Source organism: Balaenoptera musculus, chromosome 14, assembly GCF_009873245.2.
Source record: "Balaenoptera musculus isolate JJ_BM4_2016_0621 chromosome 14, mBalMus1.pri.v3, whole genome shotgun sequence".
NCBI classification, from domain to species: Eukaryota; Metazoa; Chordata; class Mammalia; order Artiodactyla; family Balaenopteridae; genus Balaenoptera; species Balaenoptera musculus.
Window position 1 is genome coordinate 48,330,937 of NC_045798.1, and position 19,153 is coordinate 48,350,089.

The following is a 19,153-nucleotide window of genomic DNA, read 5'->3' on the forward strand; positions in this document are numbered from 1 at the left end:
ATTTCTTTCATCAGTGTCTTATAGTTTTCTGCATACAGGTCTTTTGTCTCCTTAGGTAGGTTTATTCCTAGGTATTTTATTCTTTTTGTTGCAGTGGTAAATGGGAGTGTTTCCTTAATTTCTCTTTCAGATTTTCCATCATTAGTGTATAGGAATGCAAGAGATTTCTGTGCATTAATTTTGTACCCTGCTACTTTACCAAATTCCTTGATTAGCTCTGGTAGCATCTTTAGGATTCTCTATGTATAGTATCATGTCATCTGCAAACAGTGACAGCTTTACTTCTTCTTTTCCGGTTTGGATTCCTTTTATTTCTTTTTCTTCTCTGATTGCTGTGGCTAACACTACCAAAACTATGTTGAATAATAGTGGTGAGAGTGGACAACCTTGTCTTGTTCCTGAACTTAGTGGAAATGGTTTCAGTTTTTCACCATTGAGAACGATGTTGGCTGTGGGTTTGTGATATATGGCCTTTATTATGTTGAGGTAAGTTCCCCGTATGCCTACTTTCTGGAGGCTTTTTATCATAAATCGGTGTTGAATTTTGTCAAATGCTTTTTCTGCATCTATTGAGATGATCATATGGTTTTTCTCCTTCAATTTGTTAATATGGTTTATCACATTGACTGATTTGCGTATATTGAAGAATCCTTGCATTCCTGGGATAAACCCCACTTGATCATGGTGTATGATCCTTTTAATGTGCTGTTGGATTCTGTTTGCTAGTATTTTGTTGAGGATTTTTGCATCTATGTTCATCAGTGATATTGGTCTGTAGTGTTCTTTCTTTGTGACATCTTTGTCTGGTCTTGGTATCAGGGTGATGGTGGCCTTGTAGAATGAGTTTGAGAGTGTTCCTCCCTCTGCTATGTTTTGGAAGAGTTTGAGAAGGATAGGTGTTAGCTCTTCACTAAATGTTTGATAGAATTTGCCTGTGAAGCCATCTGGTCCTGGTCTTTTTTGTTGGAAGATTTTTAATCACAGTCTCAACTTCAGTGCTTCTCATTGGTCTGTTTATATTTTCTATTTCTTCCTGGTTCAGTCTCGGAAGGCTGTGCTTTTCTAAGAATTTGTCCATTTCTTCCAGGTTGTCCATTTTATTGGCATAGAGTTGCTTGTAGTAATCTCTCATGATCCTTTGTATTTCTGCGGTGTCAGTTGTTACTTCTCCTTTTTCATTTCTAATTCTATTGATTTGAGTCTTCTCCCATTTTTTCTTGATGAGTCTGGCTAATGGCTTACCAATTTTGTTTATCTTCTCAAAGAACTTTTAGTTTTATTGATCTTTGCTATTGTTTCCTTCATTTCTTTTTCATTTATTTCTGATCTGATCTTTATGACTTCTTTCCTTATGCTAACTTTGGGGCTTTTTTGTTCTTCTTTCTTTAATTGTTTTAGGTGTAAGGTTAGGTTGTTTATTTGTGATGTTTCTTGTTTCTTGAGGCAGGCTTATATTGCTATAAACTTCCCTCTTAGAACTGCTTTTGCTGAATCCCATAGGTTTTGGGTCATCGTGTTTTCATTGTCATTTGTGTGTAGGTATTTTTTGATTTCCTCTTTGATTTCTTCAGTGATCTCTTGGTTATTTAGTAGTGTATTCTTTAGCCTCCGTTTGATTGTATTGTTTACAGATTTTTTCCTGTAACTGATATGTAGTCTCATAGCGTTGTGGTCAGAAAAGATATTTGATACGATTTCAATTTTCTTAAATTTACCAAGGCTTGATTTTGTGACCCAAGATATGATCTATCCTGGAAAATGCTCTGTGGGCAGTTGAGAAGAAAGTGTATTCTGTTGTTTTTGGATGGAATGTCCTATAAATATCAGTTAAGTCCATCTTGTTTAATGTATCTTTTCAAGCTTGTGTTTCCTTATTTAATTTCATTTTGGATGATCTGTCCATTGGTGCAAGTAGGGTGTTAAAGTCCCCTACTATGATTGTGTTACTGTCGATTTCCCCTTTTATGGCTGTTAGCATTTACCTTATATATTGAGATGCTCCTATGTTGGGTGCATAAATATTTACAAGTGTTATATCTTCTTCATGGATTGATCCCTTGATCATTATGTAGTGTCCTTCTTTGTCTCTTGTAATAGTCTTTATTTTAAAGTCTATTTTGTCTGATATGAGAATTGCTACTCCAGCTTTCTTTTGATTTCCATTTGCATGGAATATCTTTTTCCATGCCCTCACTTTCAGTCTGTATGTGTCCCTAGGTCTGAAGTGGGTCTCTTGGAGAGAGCATATATATGGGTCTTGTTTTTGTATCTATTCAGCCAGTCTATGTTTTTTGGTTTTAGCATTTAATCCATTTACATTTAAGGTAATTATTGATATGTATGTTCCTATTACCATTTTCTTCATTGTTTTGCATTTGTTACTGTAGGTCTTTTCCTTCTCTTGTATTTCTTGCCTAGAGAAGTTCCTTTAGCATTTGTTGTAAAGCTGGTTTTGTGGTGCTGAATTCTCTTAGCTTTTGCTTGTCTGTAAAGGTTTTAATTTCTCCATTGAAGCTGAATGAGATCCTTGCTGGCTAGAGTAATCTAGGTTGTAGATTTTTCCCTTTCATCACTTTCAATATGTCATGCCACTCCCTTCTGGCTTGCAAAGTTTCTGCTGAAAGCTCAGCTGTTAACCTTATGGGGATTCCCTGGTGTGTTACTTGTTGTTTTCCCTTGCTGCTTTTAATAATTTTTTTCTTTGTATTTAATTTTTCATTGTTTCATTAATATGTGTCTTGGCATGTTTCTCCTTGGATTTCTCCTGTCCTGTATGGGACTCTCTGCACTTCCCAGACTTGATTGACTATTTCCTGTCCCATATTATGGAAGTTTTCAACTATAATCTCTTCAAATATTTTCTCAGTCCCTTTTTTTTTCTCTTCTTCTTCTGGGGCCCCTATAATTCGAATGTTGGTGCATTTAATGTTGTCCCAGAGGTCTCTAAGACTGTCCTCAATTCTTTTCATTCTTTTTTCTTTATTCTTCTCTGCAGTCGTTATTCCCACTATTTTATCTTCCAGGTCAGTTATCCATTCTTCTGCCTCAGTTATTCTGCTATTGATTCCTTCTAGACAATTTTTTATTTCATTTATAGTGTTGTTCATCATTGTTTGTTTGCTCTTTCGTTTTTCTAGGTCCTTGTTAAACGTTTCTTGTATTCTCTCCATTCTATTTCCAAGATTTTGGATCATCTTTACTATCATTACTCTGAATTCTTTTTCAGGTAGACTGCCTATTTCCTCTCCATTTGTTTGGTCTGGTGGGTTTTTACCTTGCTCCTTCATCTGCTCTGTGTTTATCTGTCTTCTCATTTTGCTTAACTTACTGTGTTTGGGGTCTCCTTTTCGCAGGCTGCAGGTTCATAGTTCCCATTGTTTTTGGTGTCTGCCCCCAGTGGCTAAAGTTGTTTCGGTGGGTTGTGTAGGCTTCCTGGTGGAGGGGACTGGTGCCTGTGTTCTTGTGGATGAGGCTGGATCTTGTCTTTCTGGTGGGCAGGACTGCGTCCGGTGGTGTGTTTTGGGGGTGTCTGCGACCTTATTATGATTTTAGGCAGCCTCTCTGTTAATGGATGGGTTTGTGTTCCTGTCTTGCTAGTTGTTTGGCATAGGGTGTCCAGCACTGTGGCTTGCTGGTCGTTGAGTGGAGCTGGGTCTTAGCGTTGAGATGGAGATCTCTGGGAGAGCTTTCACCATTTGTTATGATGTGGAGCCAGGAGGTCTCTGGTGGACCAATGTCCTGAACTCGGATCTCCCATGTCAGAGGCACAGGCCTGACACCCAGCCAGAGCGTGAATACCCTGTCAGCCACACGGCTCAGTAGAAAAGGAAGAAAAATAGAAAGAAAGAAAGAAAAAAATAAAATAAAGTTATTGAAATAAAAAATAATTATTAAAAATTTAAAAAAAATTTAAAAAGCAATAGAAAAAGAAAAGGAAGAAGAGAGCAACCAAACCAAAAAACAAATCCACCAATGATAACAAGCGCTAAAAACTATAGTAAAAACAAAACAAACAAACAAAAACCAGACAGACAGAACCCTAGGACAAATGGTAAAAGCAAAGCTATACTGACAAAATCACACAAAGAAGCATACACATACACACAAAAAGAGAAAAAGGAAAAAAATATATATATCTATATATAAAAAAAAGGAGGAAGAGAGCAACCAAATGAATAAACAAATCTACCAATGATAATAAACTCTAAATACTAAACTACGGTAAACATAACACCAGAAACAAATTAGATGCAGAAAGCAAACCCCAAGTCTACAGTTGCTCTCAAAGTCCACTACCTCAATTTTGGGATGATTCGTTGTGTACTCAGGTATTCCACAGATTCAGGGTACATCAATTTGATTGTGGGGATTTAATCTGCTGCTCCTGAGGCTGCTGGGAGAGATTTCCCTTTCTCTTCTTTGTTGGCACAGCTCCTGGGCTTCAGCTTTGGATTTGGCCCTGCCTTTGCGTGTAGCTTGCCTGAGGGTGTCTTTTCCCCACCCAGACAGGACGGGGTTAAATTAGCAGCTGATTAGGGGGCTCTGGTTCACTGAGGCCGGGGGGAGGGAGGAGTACAGAATGCGGGGCGAGCCTGCGGGCAGCAGAGGCTGGCATGACGTTGCACCAGCCTGAGGCATGCTGTGTGTTCTCCCGGGGACCCCTGGAAGTGGGATCCTGGGACCCTGGATCCCGAGACCCTGGAAGTGGTGGGCTGCACAGGCTCCCGGGAGGGGAGGTGTGGATAGTGACCTGTGCTTGCACACAGGCTTCATGGTGGCTGCAGCAGCAGCCTTAGCATCTCATGACCGTCTCTGGTGTCCACGCTGATAGCCGTGGCTCACTCCCATCTCGAGCTCGTTTAGGCGGTGCTCTGAATCCCCTCTCCTCATGCACCCTGAAACAATGGTCTCTTGCCTCTTCAGCAGTTCCAGACTTTTTCCCAGACTCTCTCCCGGCTAGCTGTGGCACGCTAGCCCCCTTCAGGCTGTCTTCATGCAGCCAACCCCAGTCCTCTCCCTGGCATCTGACCTCCAAAGCCCGAGACTCAGCTCCCAGCCCCCGCCCGCCCCGGTGGGTGAGCAGACAAGCCTCTCGGGCTGGTGAGTGCTGGTCGGCACCGATCCTCTGTGTGGGAATCTCTCCACTTTGTCCTCTGCACCCCTGTTGCTGCGCTCTCCTCCGTGGCTCCAAAGCTTCCCCCCTGCCCACTCGCCGTCTCCGCCAGTGAAGGGGCTTCATAGTGTGTGGGAACTTTTCCTCCTTCACAGCTCCCTCCCAGAGGTGCAGGTCCCATCCCTATTCTTTTGTCTCTGATTTTTCTTATTTCTTTTGCCCTACCCAGGTACGTGGGGAGTTTCTTGCCTTTTGGAAAGTCTGAGGTCTTCTGCCAGCATTCAGTAGGTGTTCTGTAGGAGTTGTTCCACATGTAGATGTATTTCTGATGTATTTGTGGCGAGGAAGGTGATCTCCACGTCTTACTCCTCCGCCATCTTGAAGGTCTTGTCTCCACATTCTTTACATGATTTTCCCAGTAATGTTTTGAAGATGAGATTATCACTCCATATACAGATGAAAAAACTGAAGTTGGAGAGACTAAGTGATTCCCCAACGTCACAGAGTAAGTTCCTTCCCCTGCTTACTCTTCCCAGTGGTTCATTCAGAACAACAATATAGCATTTGCCATAATGCACCATCATTAATTGTTCACTTTCCCCTCCAACACATCCTATTTGCATTTGGAAAAAGCAGTCAATCCACCAGGAATTCCTATGAGACTTCAAATGATTAAGAAATTTATTTTGTGAGCAGGAGAGTATGGTGGTTTGAGGTGGCCTAAGATTAAAGTCTTAGTTTGAATCCTTGCTCTGCTACCTATGAGCTGTGTAACTTTATCAAATAGTTTACCCTTTCTGAGCATGTGTCCTTACCTTTCACATACAACTAACATTTACTTTATAGAGCTGTTTAGAGGAGAAAATAAGAAAACATGTATAAAATGCCTAGTAGAGCGCCTGGCCCATAACAAACGTGAAGTTAGTGGAAGTGTTATGTTGTTTGTTATAATATTGCTGATATAACTTTGAATTCATAACTAAACCCTATTCCTTTATTCCTTTTCCCTAATTTAGTTCATTCAGTTCCCAAATGGCCCAGATTTGAGGGACTTGATGGGAAGCCAGGAGCCTGCCTTCTCTGTAAGTGTAGGATGCCTTGGTCCTGCAGCCAAATGTTCACCTTCCCTCCTGCCTAGTCCCATATGTCATTTTTTTGTACGTAGGGGATTTGGAAGGTCACAGAGGAAGAGTCCACTTAATAAGTGAAAAAAATGGAAGGAGAGGTCACAATCAAGGATCACTTTGCCTGTAGTGATATAATTCCCCTGTGCCTGAATAGACAGTCTTAAATGTCAACTCACTCCAGCCATCTTGTTTTGTACATCTTCAGTGAGCTGAAAACACTAAGGTAATGCTGCTACTCCTGCTAGTGTTAAGAACTGACATTTACCAAGTCCTTAATATATGCTAGGCAACAGCCTGGAATAGAATGGAATAAGCCACTCAAGCTTCAATTTGTAGAAGACTTTTTCCTTAGTCCTATCCCATTGTGCTGCATTCTTGAAGCACATTATCAGGACCTATCTCTAGAACTGAACCCTGTGTTTTTGCACCAAACCTATAGAGCCAGCCAATAACGCCATTAAGAAACCCCACCCAATATGTGACCCATATTTAATGCTTGATGCAGAGCAGCACTTTACAGCTGTACAAATCAAACAGACTAACTATTTGGATATTTTCTTCTTTTTTTTATGAATTTATTTATTTATTTTTGGCTGCATTGGGTCTTCGTTGCTGCGTATGGGCTTTTCTCTAGTTGTGGTGAGCGGGGGCTACTCTGTTGCGGTGCACGGGCTTCTCATTGCGGTGGCTTCTCTTGTTGTGGAGCATAGGCTCTAGGTGCATGGGCTTCAGTAGCTGTGGCACGCAGGCTCAGTAGTTGTGGCTTGAGGGCTCTAGAGCGCAGGATCAGTAGTTGTGGTGCACAGGCTTAGTTGCTCCACGGCATGTGGGATCTTCCCTGACCAGGGCTCGAACCCGTGTCCCCTTCATTGGCAGGTGGATTCTTAACCACTGTGCCACCAGGGAAGTCCTATTTTCTTCTTATATTGACCTTTCTGCTGCTTCTTATTGCCATTTTATTTTCCACCAAAGTTCCAACATCCTCTAGGTCTGGCGCTTCTAGAAAGTCAGGCTTGATCAGTCATGGTCTTCCTCCTACCTCATCTACGGGAACTCAGTCTGTTAATATACCCAGCAGTGTGTATTAATTGGCTTTGGTATGCTTTACCAATCTTATTTTGGCTGGTTTGCTTGCTCATTTAAAAATATTTTAACCTAGGGAACCAGGTTTAATCAGAAGCCTGGCATTTACAGTGATGCCTTTTGGGATATGTTCAATAAATACTTGGTATTACAATGTTGATAATGATGAGTTTGTTAAGTGATGTAAGTGTCAAGCAGCTGGGAAAATAGAAATTTGGTCCTCACAGGGGAGAACAAACACAGGTACTAATTTTAAGACCACAGACACAGCCTAAGTAATTAAAAAATCTGGTCCTATACTCACTCCTCCAGGTTTAGCCAGTTTTAGTTTAGTTATGGACGTAAAATAGGTGGTCCCTTGGGATTAGGAAAAAGCCAAGTATATTTGCTTAACTGATCATGATAACTGGTCAGCACTAGAGCTTTTGGGGCTTCAGAGTATATGAAAGAAGTTCTGCAACAACTAGCCATTGGCTCAGGATAAGAAGCTACTATAGAGAAGGGCCTTTTCTGCTATGCTACACTAGCATGGAGAGCTGAAGATTCAGTGGGCAAAAGAAACTCCATTACTCTTGCTTCTGTAGAATACTACAGAGGGTCAAATGACCCTCTAATTATCAGTTTAATCATCAATAATGGAATATTGGCTGGGAAGCATTAAATTCTTTCTAGCTTGCAGCCTCTTTACCTGGAAGCTTGCCCAAAACTGCAGCCACGTGCCTCAGTTACTCCTATTGTCTTCCATAGCCCAGTCCTTTCCTTGCCCTGCACAGCTTCTTTTTCAGATTTCTAAAAAGAAAATAAAATGGAACACTATATATTTAGATAATTGACCTAATTAAATATGTGATTCATTTATCCTAAGTGTGCAAGTATTGTTTAATGCGTATGGTGCTTCTAACAATTTCTATAAATACTTGGTTAGCAGATCTTGGATAAGTATGCCTTATTGCAACACTCTTACAGTGGAAAAACCAGATTCAATTCATGATTTTTAACTCACAACACTTTTCTCTGAAACATTCCGTAATTTTTAACATTGTTCGCACTACATACATACTACATATTGCCAGGAAGCTAAATAAACTTGTAAAGTATATCTGCAGAATAAACATATTTATGCATTTACCTATTACAAACCTTCAAACAATTTAATGTGTAGATTTATACACATGCTTTGTAAGTCAGAATAGGAGAGACAGTTGAATTAGTACATAAAGTTTTTATTTAAAGTTTTCCCCTTCCAAGCAAGCTTCATTTACACATTCTAATACTGTACAAAATTTACATTCTCTGTGACTTATTTATTCACTTTTCACTTTCTAATAGTTTGTGCCTTTCTGAAATACAGAAAGCTTTACTTATAGTTCTCGTAAATGCTTTTATTTATTTTGGCTAGAAATAAAAAATAAATGAACAACAAGTCCAAGGAAAGCAAATACCCTTGTAGAAATGGTGACTTTCAGAAGAAATGGGGACCGTTGATGATAAAAGGTTTTGAAGGAGACCTTGTATTCTTCATGACGTCAGATGGGATTTTCTCACAAAGTACTGTAACTTTTCTTTTTTTCTATATACTCATATGCGATCAAGGAAAAAAGAAATGAAAGTTGATTGCACTGGATATATATATATTTATATATATATTTTTACAACGGATCCTTTGGATCTGAACATACAAATAAATACAAAAACAACAAAGATTGCACTTTACTGTAGAAACGGCATTGGATTCTAGTACACCCATCCATCTGGACACGCTCCGCAGTGAAAACTTATCACCAAGGCATTTTTAATCTGTGGCTTCCCTGTGTGGTTGTTTTTGAAAGACACACTTGTTGAGGGATTCAACAACATCTCTGGGTGATTCACAAAATATTTTAGGCTTTGATTTATTCCTAACTACTGTTGTGCCAGCTCTGAAGAGCTTGAAAAGCAAATCCGCGTTCCTGCTAGCTTTTCTCTTTTGATGGGCCGCATTGACACTGTCTCATGCTCTCCTGACCTTCTGCTTCTAAATTCCTCATGCTTCTCAAGACAGCTAGCTATTGCTCGCTTAACTGAGCCCAGGCATCTCTGGTGACAACAAAGAAATGTGATGAGTTGGGGGGAAGAAGGAGGGTCCGTCATGGGCTTTTCTAGAGCCACATCTAGAGCTTTTTTTAGAGCCGAAGGTGAGGAAGAGGGGGAGGTATTTTGTGGACAGAGAGAAAAGGGGACAGTTCTTAAGAGAAATCTGTCTTTTCGTCCCTGAATTTCCGAAAGCAATCTCTCAGTTTTCATTAGGGGTTAAGTTTGGGTCAGATGTGCTATTTACAGAATATTCAATATTGCATGACTGTCTTTGTCAGTCTTATATGTTTGAAGCAAAGACCAGGTGTATTCACGACTTATATGCTGCTCCAAATGAGAAAGCGTGAGCCTCTATAAACTGAATAGTGACACAGCGTATTTTGTCTTAATCTTTCGGATAAAATGGAGGACACAGAAATTGTGACTCTGGCTAGCCTGGAACCTACAGGGCAGAAAGCAATTGCTACAAGAGCCAGTATCTTTCTCTTCTACATTCCCACGAGGTGCTGTAAGGGGCAAAAGGTATATGAAATGAAGTTATATGGAAACAAAAATGTTCCTCTTTAATCTTATATGATTTTCTATAACTGTGTTGCCTACGGAATCTGTGAAGTAGCCACAGGTTAGGAATATAGAATCAAGTGGCAATTTCTGTAATGTGGTGTAAGTATTTTGATGGGTCAAATTTTGAATCATTCATGAACACTATATCCCCAAAACTTCAACATAGATCACATGCAGGTAGACTACAATGCACAATACTGATCTTAGGTCTCTCTGGGGGGCACTCTCCTGTATTTTATCTTTCTCCTTTTGAAAGTTGAGATCCATGTGAGGAGTTTTTGTAAAGCTGGGACAAGTTAAAACCAGTCTGAAATGGAAGAGTCTGTCACCACAGGAAGTTCGGTATAATCCGAGTTACAGACAGTGTACCTGTTCAAGAACAGGTCTTTTCCTTTTGTAGCTTCTTGTAAATCATCAGAAACCAAGAATGGGGTTTCGGCAGTTGTATCATTAGGATGTATTGTTCCTATTGTAATAGGGATGTCACCTGTCATTGCTTCCTAGAATGTGATACTGTTCATTCCAGGGTTTCCTGGTGTTATTTGTTGTAAGGTACACAGGCAGGCAGGATAACTGTTGCACAGGCTGGGCCCGCCAGGGGTTCTGCTACGTCTCCTTCAAGTTCTGTCCAGCTGCCTTTTTCTGGACAATAGCATATTGTAGATGACTTGTAGGCTCCCTGGAATGGCAGAGCAGAGAGCCTTTAGAGAATTGCCACAGCAAGCTTATTTATCACATTTACATTAGGAAGACAATATTTTTTCTCTGCTCTTGATAAAAAATTCCAAATGAAAGCAATGGATTTTAAACCATTGTACTCTAAGGGAAAATTTGGGATTGGCAAGATTTCAAAATCTGGGTTTTTGTATGTGTGTGTGACTAATAATAAAAGTCAAGCACCTATAACACCCTAGATGATTTATAAATCCCTTATGATAACTTACCTCAAGTTGGAAATTATCCCTCTGGTTTAAGTTTAAAAAAAAAGGAAAATTTATCTTAAATATTCAAATAAAAGAAGTAAATTGGATTTTAGATTGTCACCTCACCTTTCCATTTTTATCTTACTACTATAGAGAATCAGAGATGGGGTTGAAAACCAGTTTAAAATAAACTGGAAATGAAGACGTGCCAACTTCTTCACACATTGACTTATTTATTTTGAAAAGGCCACATGAGAAATAAAAAATGTACTTAATCTTGTTTCCTTTGTCAACCTCTGAGGCTAGTGCTTGTATAATATTTCCCTTCCTAAACCAAAGCAGCTTTGTTTTTACCATAGGCAAGAAACAAACAAAAATCCCAACCAACATAATCGTTTTCTGAAAGTGTATTCCTGGTGTCTGGTTCCAAACATACATGCTCTTGCAGCTATCACTTTCCACTAGCGAAAGAGCACGTGTACCAATATCTAGTGATATATGTCAATACACATTCACTTCCATATAACTAATAGCTTTTTAAAGGTCCTCCAAATTTTATAAAACAATCTTGTTGGATGCAAAAGAAATAAAACTAATTAATATTATTAAAATCCCAAATTAATCTTATAAAACCAACACATATAAATAGGAAAATATAGGAACGGTCATCATTTAAAAAGTGACTGTGTAGACCATTAGACCCTATGTGTCTTCTGATGTGATGTTATTTGAATTACACAGCCACCTCCTTACGTGTTCTCGCTAAAATAAATAAATAAATAAATAGATAGACAAATAAATAAATAGATAAATAAATAAATGGTACATAAATAACAAAAAAATTTAAAACAGAGAAAAGCTGAACTTAAGTCCTTATCTCTAGCTTCCAGTCTATAGGAAATAGGGAGACAGAGGACTATTTTTAAATGACAACATAGGAAATCATTAGGCAATTCGAGAGTATCAGATATTCTATAAGATAACTGACCTTGCTTTTTCAACATGACAATGGCATGGGACAGGAAGAGGGGCAGTAGTAATTCTCCAGATTGTAAGAGATGTATGAGATATAATAACCAAATACAAGTGAGACTTTTTGGATCCTGATTTGAACATACCAATTTGAAAAATACACTTTTATTCAAGTCAATGGGATAAACTTGAAAATGGATTGCATATAAAGGAATTATTGTTAATTTTATTGAGTGTGATAATGATAGTGTGTTTACATAAGCAAGTGATTTTTTTTTAGAGGAATACTGGAGCATTTAGGATGAAATAACATGTCTAGAATTTGCTTCAAATTGCTTCAACCAAAATTTTTTAAAGGGAGGATAGATGGAGTAAGTACTGCAAAGCACTGATGGATGTCAAAGTTGGATGGTGCGTTAACAAGGGCCCACTGAACCCTCAGTTTTTGTGTATGTTTAGAAATTTTCATCATAAAGAGAGGGGAAAGTGGAAAGCAATGGCAAATTACATAATCCTAAATAGAATTTGTGGGTAACTGAACAATGAATTTCCATTTTTTATGCTTAGCTGGTCAGAAGCTTTTCAGACTCTCCCAGTCAAACAGTTTTAATAGAACATTTGTAAAAACCACTTCAGTCTGACTTTTAGTTGGAAAGCATGGGGGTGGGAGGGAAGCAGAGACCTACCGCATTTTGCGATACAATTGACCAGATAGCAAGACAGCTCTACAGCGACCACACTGATTCTATTTTATGGCTTAAAGCAATTTACTGCGTGCATATAAACATGTTACTCTTAAAAGGTACTTGTGTGGGTGGTAACACATTTGGAGAGAAGCAAAAAGGAAGCACAAATAAAAAGGAGGAGGAGGTAGATGTGGACACATACCATACTCCAGCTGTAGCCTCCCACAAGGTAGATGCTGTCATCTAGCACTGCACAGCCAGGACCACTGCGACCCTCCAAAATGGGAGTCTGGAGAATATTCCACTGGTCACCTTTTGGGTCATAGCATTCCACGAGCATCACATCGAGGTGGGAGAAACCTAAGTGACATAGCAAAATGGAATCACCAAAGAATAAACTCTCAGGGTCCCAATTTAAGGCTGGGGCTTCTTTTTGCAAAAGGACTAGGGCCAAGAAGTAGATGATTGTGTCTTTGAAGACACATGGATAAGCTGACTGGTGAAATTGGGAGACATGTCAGAAAGACCTAAGAAACAAACAGACAAACAAACAACCCTCCCCCACCTCCACCTCGCCACTGAAACTCCAACCCTGGATGCTTTGGATTACTTTAAAGCAAAAATGCCTGGCTAGATGTCATTGGTAAAAGCTGATTTACCTTGGAGTATCAGTAAAGGTTTACTTAAACCTTATTAAAACAGGTTTAAAATAGTAATAGCTAAAGCAAGCATTTTATAGACTGCTTACAATAAGCTGGTTGTTTTCTAAGTGCTTTGTATAAAGGAGCTCATTTAACCCCCTCAAGCATCCTATAGATACCATTATGTTCATTTTATAGAGGAGAAACTGAGGAACAGAGGGAGTTAATGACCTGAGTTAGTCATACAGCCATTAGATAGGCTGAGATTTGAATCTGGGTGAACAGGCTTCAAAGGTCACACTTTCACAGACTAAGCTTTATTGCTTTTCTTAAGTGAATATTCACTTAAGTGAATATTCAAATATTCATTTGAGTTCTCTCAAAATCTTTTACTTTTTTCTTTTTTTTTTTACAGTCTGACTATATGTATAAACAGCTGTGATGATGTGAATGGTTTCCAGTATCTACTAAGGATCAAGGTTTAGAGTAGGGGGCTATCTTCCGCTGAAAGACTTTTCCCACTTTTGATAAAATTTCTCAGTGGCTGGAGCAGTTACTAGGTTGCAGAGAACAACTCATTTCCCCAGACTCCACCGAAGCCCTGCCTTTCATTTAGGGAGTGAAAAATCCTTAATGGGAGCTTCAGGGTCACGGAGCAGACCAAACCTTTAAGGATTTTTTTTTTTTTAACGGTTAAACACATGCTATGGATGTTTGCTAGCTGACAATCACAACACATATGGTAAATTAGTCAACATACTGGTGTCTTCAAAGTAATTAAAGAGATAGACCAAAAATCAGAAAAATTTTCACTCTTGAAGTGGTGGACAGACTATTTCAGGCCACTGACTTCTTACATAAAATAAATCACATAAGGGAGGAACACATTTGGGATAAATCACATTTGGGAGCAAGAGAGCAATGTGCTTACTGCGACCCTATGATGCAATCCTTTCCTTTAACATTAAGAGTTTGATGATAATTGTTGAAGCGTTTATATGAAATGGGGATTTGGGCAAGTTTCCCTATCTATCTATGAGGATATGTGTGCCTTCTCTGTACCGAGTACATACGTTGACTATAACCCTCACAATTACCAAGGAAAGGGTAATTACCCCTTTCTTACAGACATGAGGTAAATGTCTAGAGTAAGATCACACAACTCTTAAGTACATAACTGGGATTCAGACCCAGGCTTAGATGCAAAATCCATACTCTTTCTTCCTTTCACAATGTCTTCCTGAGCTAACCTAATTCTGATGTGCATGTGCTATTTTTCATTTAGGTTGTCATTACCCAAGCCTTTTCTGTTCAAGTATAACCTTAAATACTAAAAGTTCCTAAAATATTAGGCATTCTTGTGCAAAAGAAATTAGTAGGAGTCATATTTTAATGCAGAAAGCTACAAAGTTAATATAAAATACGTTGATGTAAAGGAATGAATGGTGTATGGATTGAAATGAAAGAGCACCAGTGAAAGCAAAAAAGAATGAAAAGGGAAGAGTTTGAAGCAGTAAAGATAAATTCCCTTCCACTGAGGAGATCTCTAAGGTGAGAAGCAGATCTAGACCAGAATATTGACATTTCTGATTGAATATGAACTTGGAAATACTTACTTAAAAATTACACTTGTCCAGTATTTATTACATTTAGGGATAATATGTATTATGAAAAATAGAAAAAATGTCTATATCTAACTCATGGTTTAAGATGGGTATATGATTGGAAAATAAATGCACAGAATCGCCTTATGTGCCATACCCAGATGGCTTGTTTCTCATTTTGTTCAATTTCAAAGATCATGGATGGTCAGAGCTGGAAGAGATTTTAGAGAACAACTTGACCACCTTCTTCATTTTCAGATGAGAAAACTGAAGCTCAAAGCAGTTCAATAATGTTCTCAATATCACAGGTCTCTCCGCTTTCCTGTCAAATTCAGTGTTATACACATGCACACAAACTACAAAAAAGTTGCAGTCACATACATACACGAGGAGGGAAACAAGCCAAAATATGGCTCTAAAAAGACTATGCTTTAAATGTTACTGATTAAAAAAGCAAATGGAAAGAATTTGAGAATCATAGATGGTTCGATATTCAACTATTCAAAGAAATAATTCTAAATTTAGACATGAAATTCTACTGTTTTCTTTAAGAAAAATCACATACACGCTTCTTTGTGCTTCTCTGACTAAAGTTCTTTACGATTATTACAAAAACAATTTTCTGGAAAAAATCCATTACTATAATTTTGGTGATAAGGAATCATTTATTTTACTGAATTCATTGTTACAACAAATTGTTTGTGCTTTTCAGTTATTAATGCTCTAGTTTTTAAATTTTTCTGTAGACATCATTATTCATTTCTTTAATGTATGTGGTAACTTCAAAATAATCCTATCTGCAGAAGAGCCAAAATAAGTGCTTGCCCAAGCCAAGGGTACTGCTAATTTGCAAAGAGTAGATTTTATTTGATCAACCTGTTGTTTTACTTGGTTAACTATGATTATCTAACGAGAAACCCCCTTAGCAAGAAATATGAGATGCAAATGTTATTGTGATTAAAAAAAAAAAAAAAAGACCTTTCAAATGATTTCCTCCAATTGCATACAAGCGATCATTCATTACAGCCAAAGTGTGGATGGCGCGTTTTGTGTTCATATCTTGTTTTCGAGCCCAGACATCCATGACGGGGTCATAGCAATACAGCCATGGGACATATTCTCCATTGTGTACACCCCCTGTGAATCAAGCATAGACACACAAGTCAAGAAAATGCCTTGGAACTGAACTTTGTAACACAAAGTGGATGAATGACTTGCCTGAAATGTATATTTTCCCATTGTGCACTGCTCCTGCATGAGCTGCCAGAGGCTGTGGCAAAGGGGACACATAACGCCATTCATTTGTTTCTAGGTTATAGCACTCCACGCTGGACAAGTAGCCAGTTTCATTCCGTCCACCAATAACGTATAAATGTTTGTCCAACCGACACGCATAGAAACTGGCTCTTCTACAATGAAAAAAACCAAAAAACAAAACAACCCAATGTAAATCACAAAAGGAGTCCAGTCAGTCACAGGAAGGGGGGACATCCTGCTTCAGAAAGGGGTGCAGACCTTTGGAAATTACACATATAGCTCCCTTCTAAATCTGAGACCTTGTACAGCAACCATCTGCAGTGCCCATGTTGGTTAAGATTATCGATACTAAAGTCACAGTAGAGGAGAAATTCACAAACTCTTTGTTTCAGCTCTTTTTATCTTGCTTTTTATACACTGTTAAAGTGTTCACTAATGTTTGGGATATTTGGTACCTTGTAAGGATATCACAGCTCAGTAAGACAAAGTGAAAAATGAGGTAGATAATGCAACAATAATAAATTATCTTGACATTCACTTTCTTTATGGTCCTTCAAGGGTCATTGTTCCCAATTTATAAGAGAACTACATCATCAAAATTTTTCTTCAATTATCATTTTTTTCTTTTTTCCTCCCAGGACGACTGCAAATAGAGAAACTTTTTCAACTGAATATAGTGTTGAAATCTTGCTCTTATATAACCCATATTAGGAATTTCATCTATGTAGCTTTTGGTGTTGATTCTTACGAACCTATAAGGATATTTTAAAGTCTCTTTTCAAGAGAGACTATTTATTAAATTATCCCACCTGCCATCAAAGGCAAAAGACATGCAAGCTGTGTTGAAAGGACTGGAGACAGGGAGGCCAGTTCTGAGGGAGAATATAATCTAGGAGTGAGAGATTGAGGACCTGAATTAGAGTTTTAGTAGAAGACATGAAAAGAGGTGATGCAAGATATTTTAAAGGAGGATGTAAGGCTTAGTTACTAATAATATATGAGAGCTGAGGTAGAAAAGAGGTTGGAAGAGGACTCAAAGATTTGGAGTTAGGATGACTAGGTTGAAATCTTAAGCAAGTCCTTGACCTTTTGCTTCTTTTTTTCTCATTCATGCTACAGGAATAATATACTTCATAAGGATAACGTATGGTTCAATACTGAAAAAGTACAATCGTGAAGTGCCAAGCCCCTCAGAGAACATAATTTATGTTTGTTGAATTAATGGTCTTTATAAAAATTGATGCCAAGACTTTTGGGCAATGTCAACAGCAAAATGAGGAGCCCTAGAGCTTTTAAATCAGGTAAACCTATATTGTTTGGAGATTCTCCAAGTTGTGTTTACTAAGTGTCAAAACCTCTGGGAAGCAGTATATAGCATCTTGATGAACCGTTTGTTCTCTGGAATCAGATTGCCTGGCTATATGACTTATTGGGTGTGTGGGCTTTGACATGTTACTTAACCCCCTCAGCCTCAGATTGCTCATCTGTAACATAGAGATTATGATGGTACCTTCCTCATGGGGTTGTTTGTGAACACATGCGTAAAGTGCTTGTCATAGTGTCCAACATTTTGTTCATGCTCAGGAACTATCAGTTGATATTATTTGGATAAAAAGGTTTTAAAAATCAGCTATCAAGATGTTTGCATATAAAATTTTCTGAATAGTATTTTAAGTGATGACTAAATTCTTTAGTGTTTTTATATAATTTATACCATAAATGTATGGCATATGTTATGGATGGTGATATATGCAGTTTTATTTTATTTTTTCCAGCTTTATTGAGGTATAATTGACAAAACTGTAATACATGTAAAGGGTACAATGGGATGATTTGATATGTGCATCCACTGTAAAATGATTTTCACAATCAAATTAATTAACACATCCACCAGCTCATGTAGTAACTTTTTTTCGTGTGAGAACACTTAAGATCTAGTCTCTCAGCAAATTTAAAGTAAACAATACAGTATTATTAACTATAGTTACCATGCTGTACATTAGATCCTCAGAATTTACTTATCTTATAATTGAAAGTTTGTACCCTTTGACCAATCTCTCCCCATTTTCCCCACCCTTATCCCCTGGCAACCACCATTCTAATCTGTTTCTTTAAGTTTGACTTTTAAAATAAGATTCCACATATAAATGATATCATACAGTATTTGTCTTTCTCAGTCTGGCATTTCACTTAGCATGATCACCTTCAGTTTCATCCATGTTTGTCATGCAAATGGCAGGGTTTCCTTCTTTTCTATGGCAGAATAATATTCCATTATATATATTCACCACATTTTCTTTATCTATGTATCTGTCAACAGACACTTAGGTTGTTTCCATATCTTGGCTCTTGTGAATAATGCTGCAGTGAACATGGGAGTGCAGATATCTCTTCAAGATACTGATTTTGGTTCCTTTGGATACAGTGTATGCGAAAGTGGGATTGCTAGATCGTAAGGTTCAGATACTCCTGAAGTCTGAAGTCCTGAAGTCTGAAGTTCAGATAGAACCTTTTCTGGATAGTCCTAGAATTGTTCGCATCATTGATAATTTGAGAGTAATATTTTGGCTATGATTTTTTTCCCTATATTTTCTTGATGGTTTTGAAAGAAATATGTGCTGTGTAAAACACAGAAAGATGATGAAAGGAAAAAGAGAGAGGGATAAAAATAGGAAGGAGGATAAAGAGCAAGTGAGATAGATTTCATTAAATAAGGGTTGTTGTTATCTTGGGCCCGTGTCTTCTGAGGCATATATGAAGCTCCGAAATTGTGAAAAGAATTTTTTAATAAAATGTCATGTATTTTATATATATTTATGTATATATGTGCATTTTTTGGAATATGTTTGGAGAAAGATTTTGGGGGGAAGTTTTTAATCAGATTATCAAGGGGATTAATAACCTAAAAAATTGGGGATTTCCTGGTATAAAGAAGTAAAAACTCATCTAAATATAAAATTGGGTTTAAAAACAATAGCAAAATTAAGTGCACACAGATGGACCACTGGTTCCTTCCATTTCTCTAACCAGATTTCAATTGCTCTCTTATTGAATATGATAGGTCAAGGTTATTTTACTAGCGCTTTTACCTTCTCAAGTTAAAATATTTG

The 19,153-nt window shown here is 38.0% G+C and overlaps 1 protein-coding gene across 1 annotated transcript in view; it reads right to left on the reverse strand.

Annotated features, from left to right (window-relative positions):
• Positions 1-8,974: 8,974 nt before the first annotated feature.
• The window catches only part of KLHL14 (kelch like family member 14), a 100,802-nt gene continuing 90,623 nt past the window's right edge, over positions 8,975-19,153 (reverse strand). The window contains exons 6-9 of the mRNA XM_036874128.1: positions 16,005-16,195; positions 15,765-15,923; positions 12,744-12,901; positions 8,975-10,639 (exon numbers count right to left, since the gene is read on the reverse strand). Coding sequence (XP_036730023.1) covers positions 10,499-10,639; positions 12,744-12,901; positions 15,765-15,923; positions 16,005-16,195 — 649 coding nt within the window. The 3' untranslated portion in view covers positions 8,975-10,498. The remainder of the gene's footprint in view (positions 10,640-12,743; positions 12,902-15,764; positions 15,924-16,004; positions 16,196-19,153) is intronic.